Here is a 22,842-nt window from a genome sequence, read left to right as displayed (position 1 = left end):
CCTCTCTTATCAACAAGGCGTTTGTTTCCACCCACAGAACTGTTGCTCACTCACTCAGTGTTTTTTGTTTTCTGCACCATTCTGTGTAAACTCTAGAGACTGTTGTGTGTGAAAACCCCAGGAGATCAGCAGCTTCTGAAATACTCAAACCAGTCCATCTGGCTCAAACCAACACCCATACCACAGTGAGAGAAAGTCACACTGTGAGATCACAATGTTTCCCGTTCTGATGTTTGAACATTGTGAACATTAACTGAAGCTCTTGATTTGTATCTGTGGGATTTGATGCATCGTGCTGCTGGCAAGGGATCGGCTGATTACAGAACTGCAGAAAACAGCAGTTGGATGGGTGTTCCTAATAAAGTGGCTAGTGAGTGTATATTTCTGCAAATGCACACTGCAAAACATTTATTGTGAAATTTACATTAATGTACTGGCAGCAGAGTTGTCAGTAAAGTACTTTAAATTTACAGCAGATAACTAGCATATTTACTATAAATTACAAGAATATATTTACAGACAGGTCATTCTTTATAGTAATATACTGTATATTTTGCAAGTAAAATGCTTGTAAATATAATTATACCATGAAATAAAACATAATCCATGACATTTGCTTGTTTGGCCGATGCAGGATACAACAGAAGGTTCAGAGTCTTGCTCAAGGACTCATCCTTAACCACTGAGGCTCCAGAACATATAAACGTAAACTCAAGGTCAACACAAGGAGAACTTTTACCATTCTACCACTGCCAAAAACTTTAGATATCCCACTTTATTCTGTCCACATTCACTGGATATGAGCAATTGCGTGCTCTGACTGGCTACTCTACTACTAGGATATCAGCTCATATACTGTGAGTAGAGAAAAACAAAATGGCGGTTGCTGAACCAACCGAGGACGAAATAAAAACTCTACTCGAAAATAAAACCCCAAAAATACAAAAAAAGCAACAAAATATGGAATGAAAGTATTTGATGGTCAGAACTTATCTTTTTATTTTTCAAGAATTATTATTATTTGCTCCTGTCATTTCGCCGGTTTGTTTACATTCTAAGCAGAAATTATTTTGTTGCACGTTTTGTATAAAGTTTTTATTCATCAAATTTGCTAAAAATAAAAATACTCTGTTTCTCAAAATCCAGTGAATGTGGATAGAATAAAACAGTTATTCCACTCAATCTTGTTGTACTTATAGCTATTGGCTCATGTACAACTCGATTACATGGAATAACGGTTAATTATATTGCATTTTCTATTATTTTGCTGCAATTTGATACACGATGATATTTGCTTCATCATCACTATTTTCCTCAAAATTAAAAATTTGAAGAGCACACATTTTCACAAACTTTCATAAAATTACATCCTATATGAATGTAAATTGAAATAAAACTGAATTTATACCCGTATTAATTATTCTAATCACCCATATAATCGCTTGTTGGAGAGCTTGCTTGGTGGATTGGCTTCATCTCCAGGTTTCTTTTAATAGACTCAGCCAACAAATTGTTTTCCAATGTTTCACAACATTGCACAGATCAACATCTGCTTTTCAATTCAGAGTTGTGTATCCAGACAGGACCGAAGTTTTCAGCCCACCCTGGAGTTATTTTGGTATCAAGATATTTTGGGCTGAATGTTCTTGAGGTTGGAGAGAAAGAGATGGATCCAGACAGAATGAAAATCCCTGAGTATCACCTGGAAGGGACCACAGTAACCCACACGCACGTGTATCAGAACTCTGACTGTTTGGTCCCATTGTGATTTCTGGAATACATCTGCATTAATGTTTAAAGATATATTAACTTGTCATCGGTCGTTCTGCGTTACACAGATATTATGTTCAGGCCACCATAATCACTATGAGATAATGGCTGTGTGTATTGACTGAAAGGTGTGTTTAGAATAACACATGGTATTAATAATGGCTTTGACCTCAATTTAACCACAAGGAGGACTTTATGGACCACAGAGAGAGAGAGAGAGAGAGAGAGAGAATTGAGGAAGGAAGTATCTTACAGAACCAGCCACAGTTCTTCTGAACACTTTGACTGTCACACTCACTTCTTCATTTTACACCAAAACCCAGCAGCCTTCATTATGTTTTCTTTTTTAATCTGGAAAGTGCGCTCTTATGGAATACGTTGCTCAGATATAAACTTTTTTTTTTCTGTAACATTTAATTTTGTGCTGGAAAAAAAATTGGACCCTAAAATGTTTTTGCCATGTTTTGACTCGATAATGTAGAAGTCATAAAATAGAAATCGAGAATAAAGTTGGTATTAAAAAATAGGGGGCCTCAGACTTTTGCACAGTACTGTATATATAAAAATATGCCATGTGGCATCTGCGTTAACATGATAATTAAATAAATGTGGTTTATTGTGGAATGCAAATAATTATTTCTATAAATTTACACAGCTGGCAAACCATTCAGTGGTGTAGTTTAAATCCACAGCAAATCAATATAAATCCACATATTTTCCATTTTATATGGTTAATATGGTATTTTATGGCATATTAAAGAAGCTAAGCCTCTCATTTTGCAAGAATCATAAATTAGTTATTGGTAACAAGAGTATATTTTATGTAAAATAAAAAATGTGGGGGTTTTTTCTATACAAAGAACCTTAAATACCTCAGAATGCTTCATTACTGTAATTTTTATTGCATAAAAAAAATACTGTGGGGTCCAAAAGTCCAGTACCACTAGTGAACATGCTTCCTTGTGAATGTAATACATATAGAGGATATTACACAGTTGTGTGAAGATATGAAGTTTTTCTTCGAGTGGTGAATATGTTTACAAGTGAGTGAACAAGTGAAATATTTTTTAACATGACAAGTTAAACTTCATATCTTCATGGAACTGTGTCATGTTCTTTATATTATATGGACACATCCACAAAAAAAAAAAGCAATTTTATCAAAAGAATTTTAATGTTGAACTGGTTCACCATTTTGCCAATGCACATCTCGTCAGCGGAAAAACACTGGGAGTGACGTCATCGGAGTGAAATATCAGGAATTATATATAGGACACTTTTTCCATGGAATTAAAACATGTTCTATTCCCTTCTAGCAGGTTTCATTCATTTGGTTTGATAGCATGCAATATTGTTAGCATATCGCTTATCCTACATGTATTACGGTGCATCACTCTACCCAATGGAGAATGAGTGTTGAATATGGTTTACAATATTGCATGGTTGTCAAGACAACATGACGTCACGTGTCGGAGACGTAAAACTTCCTTGCTAGCAAGCGACTGTGACAATTTGTAAACAAACATGGCCGCCAGGTTTGTTTCGTTAAATACAGAAGAATTTTTGAGAGAATTTTGAAAGAGAAAGACGCATTGAACACCCAAAAGGAATGTGTATGTATAATAATAATAATAATAATAATAATGTCTGGCTTTTTTCATGGTGTATCAGATATATTCCATTCAGCTACTCATCTTTTTCCATGGAATTAGAACGTGTTCTATTCCCTTCGAGTGGGTTTCATTCATTTGGTTTGATAGCATGCAATATTGTTAGCATATCGCTTATCCTACGTGTATTACATCACTCTACCCAATGGAGAATGAGCGTTGAATATGGTTTACGATATTGCATGGTTGTCAAGACAGCATGATGTCACGCGTCGATCAAATATACAAGCGGTGTATTTCCCAGTGAAACACTTGTGTCTATAAAATATAAAAATATATATGATTGACGGCAGTTTGAATGAATCTTAGAAATATTTTCATGAATTTCGTTTGTTTGTTTTTTGTTTGCTTGCTTGTTTTAGTATTTTTTTCCATTCCCCCCTTTTCTTTTTTCACTTCAATGACTGTGCACTCAAGCTCGTATGGGCTCCATAAGTTTGTGCAAAACCTTATGACATATTTTAGATCCAATTCATCAGAATTTCATCTGAAAATGTGCTTCGATAGAAGAGATTAGACACATGGGGAAATTCGGACCTTTTGGACAAAGCAGTTCACATGGAAAATCTCACATATTTGCTTACATTTAAATAGGGACCTAGAAATAGTGCAGAATCTTGAATAGGTCAAACATTTCATAATGAAGATACTGTTTTAGATATTTCTAAATGTGAAAGCTGTGTGTTTTGGCAACTTTGAACAAAACTGTTCCCTTTTCCCAGATGTTCAGTGATTCTCGCTGGTGTCTGGCTGTGGCTAGTCATTTTATTTAAGTATTTTAACGAACTGGAGCCATGAGATTTATGAAGCAAACAAGATTTTATCCTCTGGTTAAACATCTTGTGAAAAGCATGCTATGTTACAGAACTTAATCAGATTTGAGTTTGCAAATTCATAACCACAGGCACAGTATTTGATCAAATGTCATTCCACCAGATTTTTTTCCCCTGCAATTGTTTAGTCAATTAGTTTTATTTCAGTTTGAACCTCTATAATACTGTATGTGCCATGTCTGTCTTTCTGATGACAGAAATGAACCATCAGTCTTTAACACCACTTCATAATCTCATCGTTGCTGTTGGCACCTCAGTGAGCATGTGTACTTTGGCAAAAGGACCGTGTCGACACCCAACACCATCACAGTTCACACACTGCTCTCAGTGTGAGAGACGCAGCGCTCAGTAGCAGGATGTTTGTGTTTCTGAAGGATGTTAATTTATCCAGTACTGACAATCTGTTAGTGCAGGATGCCATGGGCAAATTATATAAAGCGTGTAAGTGAAGTTTGTGGCAGCATTAAAGCCTCATATCAGTAATCACCTTGCATTTTATTGCTGCTAATGATGTTATTACAGTGTAATCACTGTGACATTTGTTGATGTACAATCACTCACAAGCTTCTCGGATTAGATAAACAGAGTAAGCTCGTATAAAACACACTAGCTGTCTAACTAGCTATTTCACTAATTCTAGCGAGTTTTCAGCCTGTAACAAGTTTCCAGACAAACCCAAACAAATGCACAAAAAGACCTGAAACAGGCCAAAACACTGTCCATTGGTGGAATGTCACAGAGCAGTGGTGATACAGTGAAAGGTCGTTCATTCACTGCTCAAAAAACCCAAAGTAATCGTTTTAGTCACCTGACTGAAAACACATAAACATTTTTATTTTCTCTCGTGTCCTTTTGAGGTCGAATCTTAGCAACCACAGATGGCTTTGTAATCTAAAAACCACATCCCTGGCAACCTTGAGTATGTATTCCAGTAGCACACTAGCTTTTCAGTTTAGATAAAGACACACATGGGCTTTTTTTTTACAAATATTTACATGCAGGTGCTGACACACAAGGGTGGATGTAGCAAATATTCAAATATATTGCCAAAAGTATGTCAGTAACTTAGTTAATCTGATAATCATACAGTGAAAACATGGATTAGGAAATCAGCATGTCTATGAAACAACATGGTTTTTTTTTGTTTTTTGTTTTTGTTCTTGTAATCTATTTGTTTGTTTGTTTGTTTGTTTGTTTGTTTGTTTTCAGTTATTCCTCTTTTACTGTTCTTCATTTCAATTGATCTTTGGTGTACCAGGAAAGAAGGATGGATGAATGGATGGATGGAAAAAGAAGGAGGAATGAAAGGAAGGAAGAATAAATGGATGGATGGATGGATGGATGGATGGATGGATGGATGGATGGAAAAGGGAAGAATGGATGGATGGAAAGAAAGAGAAGGAAGAATGGATGGATGGATGGATGGATGGATGGATGGATGGATGGATGGGAAAAGGAAGGAAGAATCAATGGATGGATGATGGATGAATGGAAGGAAAAGTGGATAGATGGATGGAATGAAGGAGGGAGGAAAGGAAGGATGGATGGATGGATGGAAAGAAAAAAGGAAGAATGGATGGATGGATGGATGGATGGATGGATGGAGACACTCCAGCAAGCCATCTTTTCTATTGTCTTCCACCAAAAGCCAAAATTAAGCTCATGACTGAGTTTCAAATAAAGAACAAGAAACTTTTCCAAGGTTTTAGGGAAGTTTATATTGTAGTGGACCCCTCCTCACACTACAGGAAGACCATATAAGGAATACTAGCACCATCAGCACAGCTGCCTTCAGATATTTTACTGCAAAACGAGGAATAATTCAAGTCACGTTTAGTTCTTCACAGCTTTCTCCCAGCCAAGAAGCAGTGGTGCCGCGGCATTTAGCAGGAGCTAATGGGTCAGGGAGAAGCCACTCAGTCGATCACTCCTCACTGAGATTTATTAGACTGTCCAGAGGACATCAAAGCCTGGATGGCTCTAAATTTTTTAAACTTTAATGAAAATAAAACTGAGGTCTTAGTCTTTCGGTCCAGTGCTGCTTGTGATACGCATGGAGACAGGCCCCCTTGACCCATATGTCAAAGACACTGCAAAAAACCTTGGTGTAACTTTAGACTGTAATTTTAAATTGGAGAAACAAATAAACACAGTTGTAAAATCTAGTTTTTTCCATTTAAGGCTTTTATCCAAGGTTAAGCCCTTCTTATCCCTCAAAAACTTTGAGATGGCTATTCATGCCTTTGTCTCTTCCTGCCTAGACTACTGCAATGCCCTTTATGTGGACATTAGCTGTTCCTCCTTATCCCGTCTTCAACTAGTTCAGAATGCTGCAGCCCGCCTCCTAACCAGAACACGAAGGTGGGAGCATATTACACCTGAGCTTGCAGCCCTTCACTGGCTCCCTGTCCGTTATAGAATAAATTTCAAAATTCTTTTATTTGTTTTCAAATCTTTACATGGTCTGGCTCCACTTTATATATCAGATCTTCTAAAGGTTCAGATAACATCTAGGGCGTGTAGGTCAGCCGACCAACTCCGTCTTGTTGTTCCTCGCTGTAGGCTAAAAAGCAGAGGTGACCGGGCCTTTGCAGTGATCGCACCTAAGCTCTGGAACGAGCTGCCATTGCACATATGCCTGTCTCCTTCCTTGGCTGTTTTTAAATCTCACCTAAGAACCCATTTTTATGCCCTGGCGTTCAATACAGCATGATTGTCTTATTTATTTATCTGTATGTATGTGTATATTGTTATGCTCACTTTTTTGTTGTCAATCAAGTTGTACTACCTTGTCTGTCCAGCACTTTGGTCAGCTGTTGTTGTTTTTAAAGTGCTTTATAAATAAACGTGACTTGACTTGACTTCTCTCTGACTTGTTCTTAAACCCAGTTCATGTCAGTAAAATCATACATCCTTCTCCTCTCGAGATCTATTCAGCCAGCTATCTATCCATTATCTATACTGCTTATCTGTCAGGGTTGCAGTGGAAGCTGCTGGAGCCAATCGCAGCTGACTTCAGGAGAGAGGCAGGGTTCACCCTGGACAGGGCAATCTATCGCAGAGCTTCTTGAAAAACACGCTTTGATCACAGCTGAAATTTGATAACATCTGCACCATAGTAATTGGGTCATCTTTGATTTTATCAACTGTTGTCCTTTTGGAGTTTTTCTTGTTGTTTTGATCAGCTCAGTTATTACCTCCGCCAACATTGTTGGAGGGTGTTATGTTTTCACCTCTGTTTGTTTGTTCCAAATGTAACTCAAAAAGTAGTGAATGGATTTTGATGAAATTTGGAGGAATGGTGAGTCATGGGCCAAGGAACAATTAATTAGATTCTGATCCAACTCTGAATATGTGGCTTGGCTGAGGTATGGACTCTACTGAATGCCCTTTGAGTTACTTCATATGAATTCATTAATTCTTAAGTTGCATAAAATCTCGTTCATTTTAATAAATCATTTTGTGCTTCAGTTTTTCTATAAATAAGCCAGCTAGACTTAGAATTTCTTCTTATTCATTCAATATGTTGCATTATTTGTTGCCCTTGCAAGTGGGAGTGCCAATACAGCTTTATATTATATGGACATGAGTGTTTTACTGGGAAATACACTACTTATATTTTTGATCCGAGCTCCATCCGGGACGTGGAGAACTAAAACCATGATATAAATCTCTATCTGTCACTTGTGAGGAAATCGATGAGTGAGTTGTTTTGATAAATTTGGGGACGTTTTGTTTGTGAATGTGTCGATATAATAAAAAGAAAATCACACGTTGGCTTGAAGATATGAAGTTTATCTTCTCGTGTTGAAAAACTCACATTTTTCATATGAAATACATCACGGATCTGAGTGACATATTTAAATAATATTGTCTGGCTTTTTTTCATGGTCTATCAGATATATTCCATTCAGTGAGCATGATACTGAACGAGTCAAAGACGAGTAGCTGAATGGAATATATCTGATAGACCACGAAAAAAAGCCAGAAATATTATTATTATTATTATTATTATTATTATTATTATTATTATAATACATTCCTTTCGGGTGTTCAACACGTCTTTCTCTTTCAAAATTCTCTCAAAATCTCCCGTATTTAATGAAGCAAACCTGGCGGCCATGTTTGTTTACAAATTGTCACAGTCACTCGCTAGTGCAGAAATTTTACATCTCTGACATGTGACATCATGTCATCTTGACAACCATGCAATATTCTCTATTGGGTAGAGTGACGTAACACACGTAGGATAAGCGATATGCTAACAATATTGCATGCTATCAAATCAAATGAATGAAACCCGCTAGAAGGGAATAGAACACACATTTTTATTCTATGGAAAAAGTGTCCTGTATGGATAATAATTCCTGATATTTCCCTTTGATGACGTCACTCCCAGTGTTTTCCCGCTGACTAGATGAGCGTTGGCAAAATGGCGAACCAGTTCAACATTAAAATTCTTTGAGTAACTTGCGTATTTTTTTGTGGATGTGTCCATATAATATAAAGAACATTACACGGTGGCGTGAAGATATGAAGTTTATCTTCTTGTGTTGAAAAATATACCACTCATTCACTTCACTCACTTGTGAATATGTTCACCACTCGAAGATAAACTTCATGTACTCATACAACTGTGTAATATCAGTATTTATTTTTTTCGCGGTCTGGTTTCCATCAAATCCTGTGCTCTGATTGGCTGGCAAGCGGGTCTGTATCCTACAGTACGGACCCCAGTTACAGACCCTGGTTACGGACCTCTGGCAACTCGCTCGTTCACAACAACAACAAGCATAGTAGCATTTTTTTTGTCAACATTTATCTTTTTTTTAAATAAGATTTATTTATAAGATTTTTATCAAAAATCTTATCAATGTTTGCCAGCATTTCTCAGGAGAACAGCATTAATTTTACAGCATGGATAGCGATAACGATAGTGTTCACAGCAAAAGCGAGTTTTACTCCCCTGAGGAAGAAGAAATAAAAGAAAACACTTCAGGAGAAAGCTAAAATCTGTAACTGCTACTAACGCTGAGCAAAAACATGGCTGAATCCTGAATGACTCAATTTTGTATAAATAGGGGACGACATGGGCGGCAAAATGTAGTTTTTTTTCCTGCCATGGAAGTGCACTTGTATACTGAGGAGGAAGCCATTTGCATTACAGCCGTGAATGAGGATTCAAAATGGCGGCTCGGCTCGGTTTTCCCTTTCGGACGCTCTCGTTTTCCATTAGAATTTGATAAAGAAAAAAATTAATATATTATTTAGCAGCTTAAGGTCAGTCTGTATGGTGAAATACCGTGACCTCGGCCTTAAGTACTGACCGAGGGCCTCTTGAAGACCTCGGTCACAGTATTTCACCATACGCACCTCCCAGCTGGTAAATAACATATATATATATATATATATATATATATATATATATATATATATATATATATATATATATTAGTGACAATATATCATACAGTATGTGTGTATGTATGTGTATGGGGGGGGCGTATCTGTTTTATCAGAGCTGCTGTTTTCTGCTATAATATCAAGTCTTCAGTTTAATGATTGAAATAAATAACTAAACCTCTGAGGTCACATGACCATCAGTCTGAAAGCATGAGCTGTTTTTTAGTTTATTAATTTGCTTATTAGTTTTAGTGTAGATTTGGATGATGAAAAATTACAGCAACTGTAAAAATATTGTTACATTTCATGATAAATTCTGAGTAGAAGAATAAATTATTTCATCATAGAAAAAAGTCACTGAAAAACATTTTTCATCTTCATTTTTGTCACCAAAATTAACAAAAAATTGTACGACAAAATAGTGCATCTTCTGTGTTGGATGATTTATTGGGCAATGTGTGGTTTGGGATGTTGCCTCAGGCAGTAGCCAGGAATAAACAGAAAAGTGTAAAAAACAAAGATTTAGCCAAACAGCTAACATTGCTTAAAAAAGGATTTGTATGTTTTGGCATAATATGTTCTTCGGGACGCAGGCCACGGCTATGAGGTTTACCAGTTCTGGTGTTAATCAAAAGATGGAATAAACAGATTGATTTTTAATAAATTATGGATTAGGATATGTGTGTGTGTTCCAGTCTCTCCATGGCTAAGGCTCCATCCTAAATCGCATCCATAACAGGGTGATGATGTGACTGTTAGCAAGCTAGAACAGCATCTCAAATTCCATCCTAGCACATTAAATAGTGTGTAAAAATAATATGATACCTGTGGTGGCTTAAAGTCATGGACTGTTTTGTTGTTGTTGTTGGGTTTTTTTTGTTTTGTTTTGTTTTTTTTAATCTGTTATTGAGTGCACTGTTTACTATGTGGTTTGGATCACAGCCCTTGTCCATGTGTATTTGGTTGAGGTGTAAAAATTGTGGTGTGAAAAAATAGAAACTGAGCATTTCAAATGAATCTTGCGGTGTGTGTGTGTGTGTGTGTGTGTGTGTGTGTGTGTGTCTGCTTGTCACTTTTTGATGGCATCTTTTCCGACATTATAAATCTTCCAGCTTTGGTGAAAAATAAGCAAACGGTACCAGTGCATATCTGTGGCTGTTTTAGTCCAGTGATTGATGGCTGTAGTGTTTAGGGGGAGTGTGGTGTGTGCACTGAAACAAGCTGTCAGAAGGATTCGCTAAACCACTTTGACCTTCTGTGACTGAGCCGGTGTGTGTTTACACAGGGCAACATGGAGCGCACATTTCAGCGCTAAAGTGCAACACGCGCTCGTCAGAGTGTAAATACATCCCCCCACACTTAATCATCCTGCATCCATCAAGCGAGTGTGTGTTTAGACGTACCGCACATGTGGAGGAAACACACCACAAGAAAGTGACCACTTGCACCAAAACCATGCTTGGAGAGAGTGTGTGTGAGATTTTCTGACGTGCTAAGCTTTCACTATTTCTTCCTTCTTTCCACTTGGAACACTTCAGACAAACACGATCATGGGTGGCGTCCAAAACTGTAGGGTACTGTACTAAATAACTGCCTGGATCAAAATATTCTACTACCTGTAACACATTACGAAGCAAGTAGTGCTAATTTGAATTCACAATGCAAGAAATGATAATGTGACCAGATCTATCACCTCCTATTCTGTATAATATTCAAAAGAGGCACGAGATGACATCATCAAAACATGTTGAAACAGAACTATTAAGTTCCCTGTAAGAAGGTACACTTTGAAGGCAGCAATATGTTAAAAAACTGCATATATACTACACTGTACCTTTCCTTCTCCAGGGTGGTACCCTTTTGTACCTTTCATGTGTTTCTTTTCCCTGGAAAGGTGACTGTCGGGAACCTTTCAAAGTATTACATAAAAAAGTCATACTCTGAAAGCTTGTTAAAAGGTACAAGAGTGATTGTTAAGGTCAAGTGAAACACCTTAAATAGGTTTCTCTGGAAAATTCACACGAAAAGTACAGTTGACAGTACCATCAGACAAAATACAGTTTAGTACACGCTATACTGAAGATTGACAGGAAGAGAGCGAAGCTCAAATCGCTGGATCCTGCACAGTTCTTCAGTGGCCTCCTGATTCACCAGACTCTTTTCTGGATTGGTGATTGGGTTGCGCATGCGCATTCTTTGCTACGCACTTCCTGGTTCCCGAGTTGTTTGCGACAAGTCTTTTTTACACAAGTGTTGGTATTAATCACTAATCTTTTTTATATTTTTTATTTTTTTCTACAAACAATTTTCCAGTATCCTCTTCATTTTTTTATTCTACTTTCGCTTTCCTTTTTCCGTTTTTTTCTCTCTTTTTTTGGAAGAACGCCAAGACCGGAAGCTTTCTTTTTTTCTTCTCCTGCATAAAGACCACAAGCGGAGGTCATCCACATCAGATCTGCTTTAATATCAACAGATCTTCGATTAAGGTATGTGACTCTTTTCATCATGGCACACCTTCAGCCTGTTCAGTGTGCTGAGTGCAGGATGTTTAGTCGTTCTTCCTCCGTCACTAGTGATAGCTTTATTTGTGATAAGTGCAGATTAGTTAGCTCTCTGACGGAGAAGAATCCAGTGTTAGAAGCGCGTGTCCAGGCTTGAGAGAAGGCCAGTGAGAATGTCAAGTTCTTGTGTAAAAGTTCCTGTGCAGTTTCCCAACTTGAAAGGATGAGACCTCAGCTCAGAGTTGACTAGAATTCACTCAAATGAAGAAACAATTTTTTCCTTTTCCTTTCTTCTTTTATTTTGAAGATTCAGTACATCAACTTGTTCATGTCATTCATTTGGTCCTTTTTTTTTTCCATTTATTCATTTAGCCATTTCGGTGAAAACCTTTAATAAATTAAAAACCACAAAAAGAAATGTTAAATATTGCACAAGATGTATTGCTGCAAATAACCATGTAACAGTAAATAAGTGCAACCATGTGTAAACAATGAATAAACATTTTTATAAATATTTAAACCCATTAAAGTGCCTTAAATTATATATGCAAATAAAGTGAGCCACAGTGCTTCACAATTATGTCATAAAACCAGTACAATTACCTTTTTTAGTATTTTAATAATTTCAATTCACCGATTTGTAATCATAAATGAAGCACTTTAAATGCATTTAATCTCACCCTTTAAACCATTTCAAAAACCCCATTTTCCCCCACAGACAACATAGTATTAACTCACAAACATTTAGGAAAGGAAGTAAACTAGCCACATGCTACTCAAGGATTAACAGCTGAGACACATTTTGCCAAGCTACCAACCCTGTGGCTAAGCTAACGACTGCTGACACCGGCACCGAGTAACAAACAGTCCATGACTTCAAGTCCAGCTGCTTACCGGCTGCCTCTCTGCTTTTGCTGCTCTCTCCAGTTGCACAGGATCAGTGTGGGTTTCAAATAGGCTGCCACTAGCCTCTCACTCCGGTGGCATCTCAATGGCACTGTTAGTCCTTCCCTCCAGACTGAGGCTGTGCACCGCTTTTAAGGGTCCGGGTCGCACACAGGCGATCATGTGATCGTTCCTCCCTGAATGTTACGTCGTCCATATGGATGTGATCTCTAATCCTTATTTACTTTCCTTTATATTTGCTAGCTCATTCCTTTTAGGGTGGCACGGTGGTGTAGTGGTTAGCATGGTCGCCTCACAGAAAGAAGGTTCTGAGTTAAACCCAGCGGCCGGCGAGGGCCTTTCTGTGTGGAGTTTGCATGTTCTCCCCGTGTCTGCGTGGGTTTCCTCCGGGTGCTCCGGTTTCCCCCACAGTCCAAAGACATGCAGTTAAGTTAATATGGGACGGCCTTGGGCTGAGGTGCCCTTGAGCGAGGCCCCTAACTCCCAACTGCTCCCTGGGCGCTGTTAGCATGGCTGCCCACTGCTCTGGGTATGTGTGTGTGCTCATTGCTCACACGTGTGTGCATGTGTATGTTCACTGCTTCAGATGGGTTAAATGCAGAGAGGAAATTTCACAAGTATGTGATGAATAAAGTTGTGCTTTCTTTCTTTCTTTCTTTTGATTGACGCTTTATTTTCCTGGTTTGACTTGACAGAGAATGAGAACAGTGTAGTTTCGGTAGGGGAAAGTCTGGATGTCCTAGGTGGAGTTAGTAATCCCCCAACTCCGGCATGAGAGCCCTTACAGCAGGGCGAATGGGTGACGACTTGGCAGCATAAGCGTAGACCCAAAGCTACCGCTGAGGCTCGCCCATGGGAGCACCACTCCTCTCCGCATCACGTGTCAAACAGATTTGCCCTCCTCAGTGATGCACCCACTGAGAAACCTGAAAGAGCTCTGGTTATAGGGGACTCTATCATACGGCACGTGAAATTAGCTCAGCCTTTAGGGGCACCAGCAGCTTTAGTCAGGTGTATACCGGGAGCCAGGGCGCCGGACATAGTAGGTAATCTTAGGGTCCTAGGCAAGCACAGGTTCTCAAAGATAGTTATCCATGTAGGAGCTAATGATATACGCCTTCGTCAGTCTGAGGTTACTAAGAGCAACTTTGTAGAGGTGTTTAAGTTAGCAAAGGCGATGTATGATGCTGCACTGCAAAAAAATGATCTCTTGTTGAGAGAAAATATCTTTAATATGGGTGAATTTATCTATTATTTCTTATTAGAAGTTTACTAGAACTCAAATATAAGATTATTTAGCTTACTTTGAGACGCTTTTACTAATTTCAAGCCTTAAATTTTCTTATTCTATTGGCAGATAATTTTGCTTCTTTCTAGAATTGAATGCTTAAAATGAGCAAAATTATCTGCCAATAGAACAAGAAAATTTAAGGCTTGAAATTAGTAAAAGTGTCACTGTCAGCCCCTGCAGAACTTGATCAGGCAACTGAATGCTTAGAGTCAACGTTCCGCCATACTTTAGATAATGTAGCTCCTCTTAAAAGGAAAATGGTCAGAGACAAAAAATTAGCACCCTGGTATAATGATGACACTCGCACTTCGGGGGCGCCGTGGCTCAGTCGACTAAGGCGCCGTGCCATGAATCCGGGGACCCGGGCTCAATTCCGACCTGAGGTCATTTCCCGATCCCTCCCCGTCTCTCTCTCCAGCTCATTTCCTGTCTCTACACTGTCCTATCCAATACAGGTGAAGGAAGCCCAAAAAAAATCTTAAAAAAAAAAAATGATGACACTCGCACTTTAAAACAGACCACTCGAAAATTAGCATGGAAGGAGAGCTTCCTGAAGTATAGAAAAGCTCTTAGTGCTGCTAGAACAACATATCTCTCCTCCCTAATAGAAGATAACAAAAATAATCCTAGATCCTATTTAATACTGTAGCAAAATTAACAAGGAATAAGTCCACTATCAACACATGCACACCTGCAGTATGGAGTAGCAACGACTTCATGAATTTTTTTAATGACAAAATTGAAAATATCTGACAAAAAATTCAAACTACTAATTTAAGGTCGGACAATGTAAGTGACCCTGTAGTTAACTATATAACTGTATCAGATCATCAATTAGAATGTTTTACTCCCCTTAGAGAAACTGAATTACTTTCATTAATCTCGGCATCAAAAGCCTCAACTTGTGTACTAGATCCCTTACCTACACGTCTATTCAAACAGATAATACCTGAAGTAATTGAACCGCTTCTAAAAATAATAAATTCTTATCTTAGGACTGGCTATGTACCCAAATCTTTTAAACTAGCAGTTATCAAACCCCTGATTAAAAAACCTGACCTTGATCCCTGTCAGCTGTCCAATTATCGGCCAATATCAAACCTCCCATTTATCTCCAAGATCCTTGAAAAAGCTGTGGCACAGCAGTTATGCTCATATTTACATAGGAATAACATCCATGAAATGTATCAGTCAGGATTTAGACCTCATCATAGCACAGAGACAGCTCTGGTTAAAGTAGTAAACGACCTACTGTTGGCGTCTGATCAGGGCTGTGTCTCGCTGCTTGTGTTGCTTGACCTTAGTGCAGCATTTGATACCATTGATCATTCCATTCTTCTGGATAGACTAGAAAATGCTGTGGGAGTTAAGGGAACGGCCCTCTCCTGGCTCAGCTCTTATTTAACTGATCGCTATCAGTATGTTGATGTAAATGGTGATATTTCTAGACATACTGAGGTAAAGTTTGGTGTTCCACAAGGTTCTGTCTTGGGTCCACTGCTTTTTTCTTTATGTTACCTCTGGGTGATATTATTCGTAAACATTGTATTAGTTTCCACTGTTATGCTGATGACACGCAGTTGTATTTTTCTGCAAAACCTGATGAGAGACACCAGCTTAATAGAATTGAGGAATGTGTGAAGGACATTAGACACTGGATGCTTATTAACTTCTTTCTGCTTAACTCTGACAAGACTGAAGTACTTGTACTCGGAACACATGCAGCTAGAAATAGGTTTTCTGATTACACAGTGACTCTGGATGGCCTTTCTGTTTCTTCACATGCAGCAGTAAAAGACCTCGGAGTGATTATTGACCCCAGTCTTTCATTCGAAACTCACATTGATAACATTACCTGGATAGCTTTCTTTCATCTCAGAAATATTGCTAAGATAAGAAATTTAATGTCACTCCATGACGTGGAAAAACTAGTTCATGCTTTCGTTCCCTCCAGGTTGGATTATTGTAATGCCTTACTGTCTGGATGTTCCAATAAGTGCATAAATAAGCTCCAGTTAGTTCAAAATGCCGCAGCAAGAGTCCTTACTAGAACTAGAAGATATGACCACATCACCCCTGTCTTATCCACACTGCATTGGCTCCCAATCAAATTTCGTATTGATTATAAAATACTACTATTGACCTTTAAAGCACTGAATGGTCTCGCACCACAGTACCTGAGTGAGCTTCTGCTCCTCTATGACCTGCCACGCCTACTTAGATCAAAAGGTGCAGGCTATCTGCTGGTACCTCATATAGTGAAGGCTACATCAGGGGGCAGAGCCTTTTCTTACAAAGCCCCACAGTTATGGAACAGCCTTCCAAGTAATGTTCAGGAATCAGACACAGTCTCAGCGTTTAAGTCTCAGCTGAAAACATGGCTGTTTAGTCAAGCCTTGTGTTAATGGTGTTTATGAGGTAAAGGTGTAGATCTGGAGGATCCTCAGACAGAGTGTTTGGTAAACTGGGATGTATGGATGCTGTCAGTCCCCACTCGCTTGCTCACTCGAGTTTGTTGATGGTGTAGTGGCTGCTGCTTTATGTCCCGGGGCTCCCTCATGCCTGTGTTACCTTCTGGCTCTCCCCTTTTAGTTATGCTGTCATAGTTAGTTGCCGGAGTCCCTGCTTGTACTCAGTGCAATATGTATACTGTTCCTACTTATTCAGGTGACATTGGGCATACCTAACCACCTGTGTTTTCTCTCTCCCCCCAATCTGTCCCTATGAGTTACATGTCGGTCCTGGGATTGAGATGCTGAACCTCTTCTGCTCCTCAGACCTGCCTGATCCATCCTGGTGCCCTGTGTCTGGTTGGAGTCTCATCACATCGCTCCTCTGGAGGACAGCCTTATATGGACAGTTGAAAGTCACACTTGGAAGACACTTTGGACTCTTACAGTAATGCTTTTATGGCTGAGGACTACAGTTGACTTGCTAACTTTAGGACTGTAGTTGTCATGAACAGTTTTGCACTCAAGTTTCCATCAATGAAGAGTTTATAACATCAACGAAACTGACTTCATGTTAAAACTGTTAATATTATAGTCATGCTGTCTGTTGTTGCCCAAATGAGGATGGGTTCCCTTTTGAGTCTGGTTCCTCTCAAGGTTTCTTCCTCATGTCATCTGAGGGAGTTTTTCCTTGCCACCGTCGCCACAGGCTTCATCACTGGGGATAGATTAGGGATAAATTAGCTCATGTTTTAAGTCATTCAAATTCTGTAAAGCTGTTTGCAACAATGTTTATTGTTAAAAGCGCTGTACAAATAAACTTGGCTTGACTATACTAAGAGTATAGGATAATTTTCAGAACTCGATACTCGATGGAATAAAGTAATTTAGTCAGAAACAAAATCTCTGGTTAAAATGATAACAATACCTCACATTTCCCATAAATCAGTTTTTTTATTTGTCTTCAAGTGGACATTTCAGACGCTCGCTGGCTGTGGTGTGAAAATTGTCCATGCAGACGCTCATCTAAGTTTCCAAATCTGTCATTGCTTAACTCTTGAATATTTTCTATCATGAATACTGTCATTAAAAATCTTATAATCTCTGTTTTCCAAAGAAATGTATCTGGTTAAGATCTGTTCAGTACTTTGGGAGTAACGGCAGGCTGAAGTCGGTACAACAGAGTAAAAACTCTGCTGGCGGGACATCGGGAAACTGCCGGTGCTTTTCTTTTTGAGTCACGGGAAAGCGGTCAGGCTCTCTCTCTCTCTCTCTCTCTCTCTCTCTCTCTCTCTCCTGATCGGTTTCCCACTGGATTACTCGTCAATATCAATCAGATCACTTTTATAGGGATGTTCTCTCGCTCTCACTGTTTCTGATGAAGGATTCAGCAAAATTTTCCCTCTGCTAGTTTTGATGTTCTGATTCACGGGAGACTTTGAAGTGAGTTTTCAGAGCTTTGCCTACTTATTTTTTCAAATCAAACTGATTCCTGTAAATAAATAACTATTTTAGAATATAACTGGAGTTGTTTTGATGAAAAATATTGATATCTTAGTGGTTGGGATGAGATTTAAAAAAAAACGGAAGTCAGAAACGCGAGTGTCGATTTCAGCTCAGTTAATGTGAATTGTTTATTGGATGTGGATCAGACAGTTTTTTTGAGGTTTGCCTTGAAAGCTGTGAATATTAATCGAAATAATCATTTATATTCTTTCATATAAACATTAGTAGGCCCTACTGCGAAATACAAAGGCCTACAGAGCACAAAGAGGGGATTAGAAATAATCTTTTATTACTTTTTTTATTTTGATAGAGAATGGTAGATGTGAATGACAGGCAATGCTTATTTATGCAGATGTTATAATGAACACTCATTTCTTCTTCTTTGTGATGTAAAAATGGGAGTTAAGATCAGCTTTATATTGCAGAAATAAAGCCATTTGGTGAAACTTTGAAGGAGAGTGTACTGATTTAACGGTTTACCTAATTAGCATAATCGATACTAATTAAATACTAATTTGCATAATTTGTTTTTCCTAATTTTTTTAACTTTGTATTCAGTATACAACCATCTATGTGCCTGAAAATTTCCATGTAAATATCTTGAAAAATAGGAAAGTTATGAAGAAAAAAACATTTGATCTCATTGGTTAATGAGGCCCATTTTGGACCATGTGATCCTCATACAGAATATTACTGCCGTTTTCTAAAAATTAAGCCATTTTTTCAATTTTTTTTAATTTGTAATATCTCAAGAACAGATAAACATATTTTAATTCTGTAAAAAGTCTGTTGTTCTGCATTCAGTGAGAGCCGTTTCAAACCATTTGGACTGAATTTGAATTTTTACCTGCTATGCCTACTTTAAGTGAAAGTGCATGAGTCAGGGTTTCCCCCCTTTCTTTCTGTTGAAATGTCTCAGTGGACATCTTTAACATCTCGTTGTTATCTCTGCCAACTTTGTTGTTTGACTTTTCCCAATGTAACTCAAAAAATAGTGAACGGATTTGGATGAAATTTGGAGGAAAGGTGAGCCATGGGCCAAGGAACATTTGAGTAGATTTTGATGCAAATCCAGGATTTTTTTTTTGTCTTTTCCCAACATAACTCAAAAAGTAGTGAATGGATTTGGATGAAATTTGGTGTACAGCTTTAATATGATCCTCAGTTCAAGTGATTTGTCTTTGATGTTCATAATGTGTGGCTTGGCAGAGGTATACACGCTACCAAAATGTGCCCTTCTAGTTTTGTCTGTTCCCAATGTAACTCAAAAAGTAGTGAACAGATTTGGATGAAATTTGGTGGAAAAGTGAGCTATGGGCCAAGGAACAATTGAGTAGATTTTGAGGCAAATCCAACTATGCAGCTTGGCGGAAGTATGGATTCTACCGATTGCCCTTCTAGTTTGTTAGTGTGAATATTGAGGCATGTGGCAAACTCATCTATGTGTATGTTGAGTATGTTGCAGCATGACAGGGAGTCAATTTGTGCAGGTGGATTATTGAAATATACTGTATTTTATAAAGCAGTGTTGTTTTGTTTATTTCAATATCATGTAAGATTTTGTGAGGGGGAAATGCTCAAGCATAAATGATCAATCACTTCTCAAACTAGAAGGGCACTCGGTAGAGTTCATACTTCCGCCAAGCCACATAGTCGGATTTGCATCAAAATCTAATCAATTGTTCCTTGGCCCATGACTCACCTTTCCTCCAAATTTTTTTCTGGTTCAGAAGGCAGTAGGATACATCATTTATGAGCTAGAAGAGTCGACTCTTATTAGTAAGCCGAGCTGAATGATTTGGCTCACTGAAATGAGCCGGAATTCCCAGCATTTAAACCATGGTAACATCTGATTTGTTTTTAAAAGTAAATAATGAGTGGATTTGAGACTCTGTGTGTGTGTGTGTGTGTGTGAGAGTGAGTGAGAGAGAGAGAGAGAGAGAGAGAGAGAGCTTTACTGCCCTCTAGTGGCCGTATGTCTGTAATGAGATGGACAGGTAGACAGGTGCAGTGCAAAAATTTGCACTCCCTTTAGGCAGACAAATGGAAAAGCCTCTCTGTTTCACAATTTATCTATAAAGATCAAACTCAGCATAAAATATCTTTTGGAATAGAAAAAAAAAACAATCAGATGCCTGACTGAAGCCTGTAAGATGGTGTCAAAATGTCAAAAAAAAAACAAAAATTGAAGCATTCAGAGCTGCCAGTTGCTTACCTTTATGTGTTAACTTCTTGCAGTTTCTCTTCTCTGTGATAACTTGGATATATCTTTGATAAGCAAGCTGGATGTGATAAGGATGTCAGTTGCTTGGTAACAGGGATGACAAGTGATTTTTAAGGTATTAAGAATTTAAGGAGATACAGTAAGTTCCAATCTAAGAAAGTAATTGATGCAAAATCCAATCTTGAGCGGGCCATAATCTCAAATACTGTCTGATGTTTCAGTGATATGGCACCTGAAGTCTAGGGTCAGAAAACCAAGAAGGAAATGGAGAGAGGTTTGGAGTTTGTGCTTCATGTAATAAATGTGTGTGTGTGTGTGTGTGTGTGTGTGTGTTACAGAGAGAAGCAGACACACTGCCCGGTCCTGATGGCAGGCTCTCGGGGCTCAGCCAGCACTGGACACTGGCTTTAGGAGCCCACGAGACGTTCACTTCAACCAGGAACATTTCACAGGTGAAACACAGATATCAGATCAACATTTGCCTGAAGAAGCAACTGTCAGACACCAAACACGTACTGAAAACTGTTTCATTTTGCCTGAGCTGTTTGCTTAATAATTCAGCTGATTCGTCTTTTCTACCTTTTCTCTCTTTCTCTCCAGCTTGTGTGCCCATGAGGTCGTCGACGCCGGTCCTGCTCTTCCTGATCAGCGTCCAGGCTGCACTCAACACAGTGGGAAATGCCCACTCACAGGAACCAGCCAATCAGAGCGCAGGAACCCAGGACTCGACCCACGATGACCTCATCCCCACAGTCGACCCTAAACTGTTCAACAAGCGGCGTTACCGATCGCCTCGTGTGCTCTTCAGCGACGTAGCGCCCCCTGATGGCCATTCAGAGCCTCGGAGTCCGCGAACACGGCGGAGAGCACGTGTCTTCGAAAACCGTGGTGAATATTCGGCCTGTGACAGCGAAAACCACTGGGTGGGAAATATGACCCGTGCTACAGACATGGGGGGAGAAGAAGTGATGGTGTTGCCTAATGTTCGCATCAACAACGTGGTCAAGAAGCAGTTTTTTTATGAAACCACGTGTCGCGTCACAAACCGCGGCTCCACCCAGCGCGGGATGAAGCCAGGAACAACTGGGTGCCGTGGGATTGATAACAAGCACTGGAACTCCTATTGCACCAACACACATACGTTTGTTCGTGCACTAACATCTTACAAGAATCAGGTCACCTGGAGGTTCATCCGAATTAGCGCCGCGTGCGTGTGTGTGGTCAGTCAAAAGTCGTGGAAGCACTGATTCACAAGTCATTTCACCTGTTTTCTGAGTGAATCAATGAATTGAATTGTGGAAGTACTGTTTGATGATCTGACTTACTTGTTTTCTCAATGAGTAAATCAAGTGAATTGGTTCATGATTCAGTTAGTGCATTAAATGAATCAAATGGCTCACTGGTGTGCTCAAGTCTACAAGTAATTAGAATCATTGAAATTATTCAATTCACTTCTTTTGACAAGTCTGTTAAATGGCTCAAACTGTGGAAGTACTAATTAATGGTTCTGTTCACTTGTTTTCTGAAGTGAATCAACAAATCAGATCATTGAAGCATTGATTCATGACCTGATTCACTAAATGAATCAAGTGAAACAAAGTAATTGAGCAAATCAAATCATGTCTGTGCTTCCAGAGAAAGCGATTTCAACAAATGTTTCTCTAGATGCGCTGGGCTTGTTTTGATTGTTTGTCAAACCTTCAACCACCCATCCATCTCTCCTGAAAAACAAATGTCATACTGCCAATTCAGCATCCCAGAATCCTTCCCCCATTTTTTTCTCCACCTTCAATACCCTGACCCTGTCCTACCCTACCTCACACTGTACATTTTTGGTCTGTTAAGTTATGATGACTGCATGACATATTTATATAGTTTATACAGGCAAAAATAATAAATATGTATGTGTATATACAGTATACATCCAGAAAGCAAGCATATGTTGTCATTGTTGTTGTTCATGCTGTTATTTATTAAACACTTCAGTACTTCAGTGCATGACTTCTCCTTCAACTCAACTTGATTTTATTGTCATTACAACACATAACTTTTATACATGGGAATGAAATGTTATTTCTTCAGGATCGTGGTGCAGCACAGAACACCACAACATCACACTGCAGAAAAATATATGCAGGAAATACGCAGGACAGTGCATGCTCACTCGGAAACATATGTATGTATTGATAATTAGCATGAGAGACAAATTAGCACATAACCTTGTTTTAATTTGTAGATCTTCATATCACAATAATTGCCCTCTTGTCACCCTTAAACACATAACTGAA

The 22,842-nt window shown here is 38.7% G+C and overlaps 1 protein-coding gene across 2 annotated transcripts in view; it reads left to right on the top strand.

Annotated features, from left to right (window-relative positions):
- ngfa (nerve growth factor a (beta polypeptide)) overlaps nt 1-22,547 on the top strand; it is a 93,436-nt gene extending 70,889 nt beyond the window's left edge. For both annotated transcript variants that reach the window (XM_060937042.1, XM_060937043.1), the window contains 2 exons: nt 20,893-21,006; nt 21,155-22,547. In XM_060937042.1, the coding sequence (XP_060793025.1) occupies nt 21,166-21,801 (636 nt within the window). In that variant the 5' untranslated portion in view covers nt 20,893-21,006; nt 21,155-21,165 and the 3' untranslated portion in view covers nt 21,802-22,547. The remainder of the gene's footprint in view (nt 1-20,892; nt 21,007-21,154) is intronic.
- Nucleotides 22,548-22,842: the final 295 nt, after the last annotated feature.

The sequence above is a fragment of the Neoarius graeffei genome, chromosome 13 (genome assembly GCF_027579695.1).
Source record: "Neoarius graeffei isolate fNeoGra1 chromosome 13, fNeoGra1.pri, whole genome shotgun sequence".
NCBI classification, from domain to species: domain Eukaryota; kingdom Metazoa; phylum Chordata; class Actinopteri; order Siluriformes; family Ariidae; genus Neoarius; species Neoarius graeffei.
Note: the sequence above shows the minus strand (reverse complement) of the source record. Positions and strands in the feature narration are given on the sequence as shown.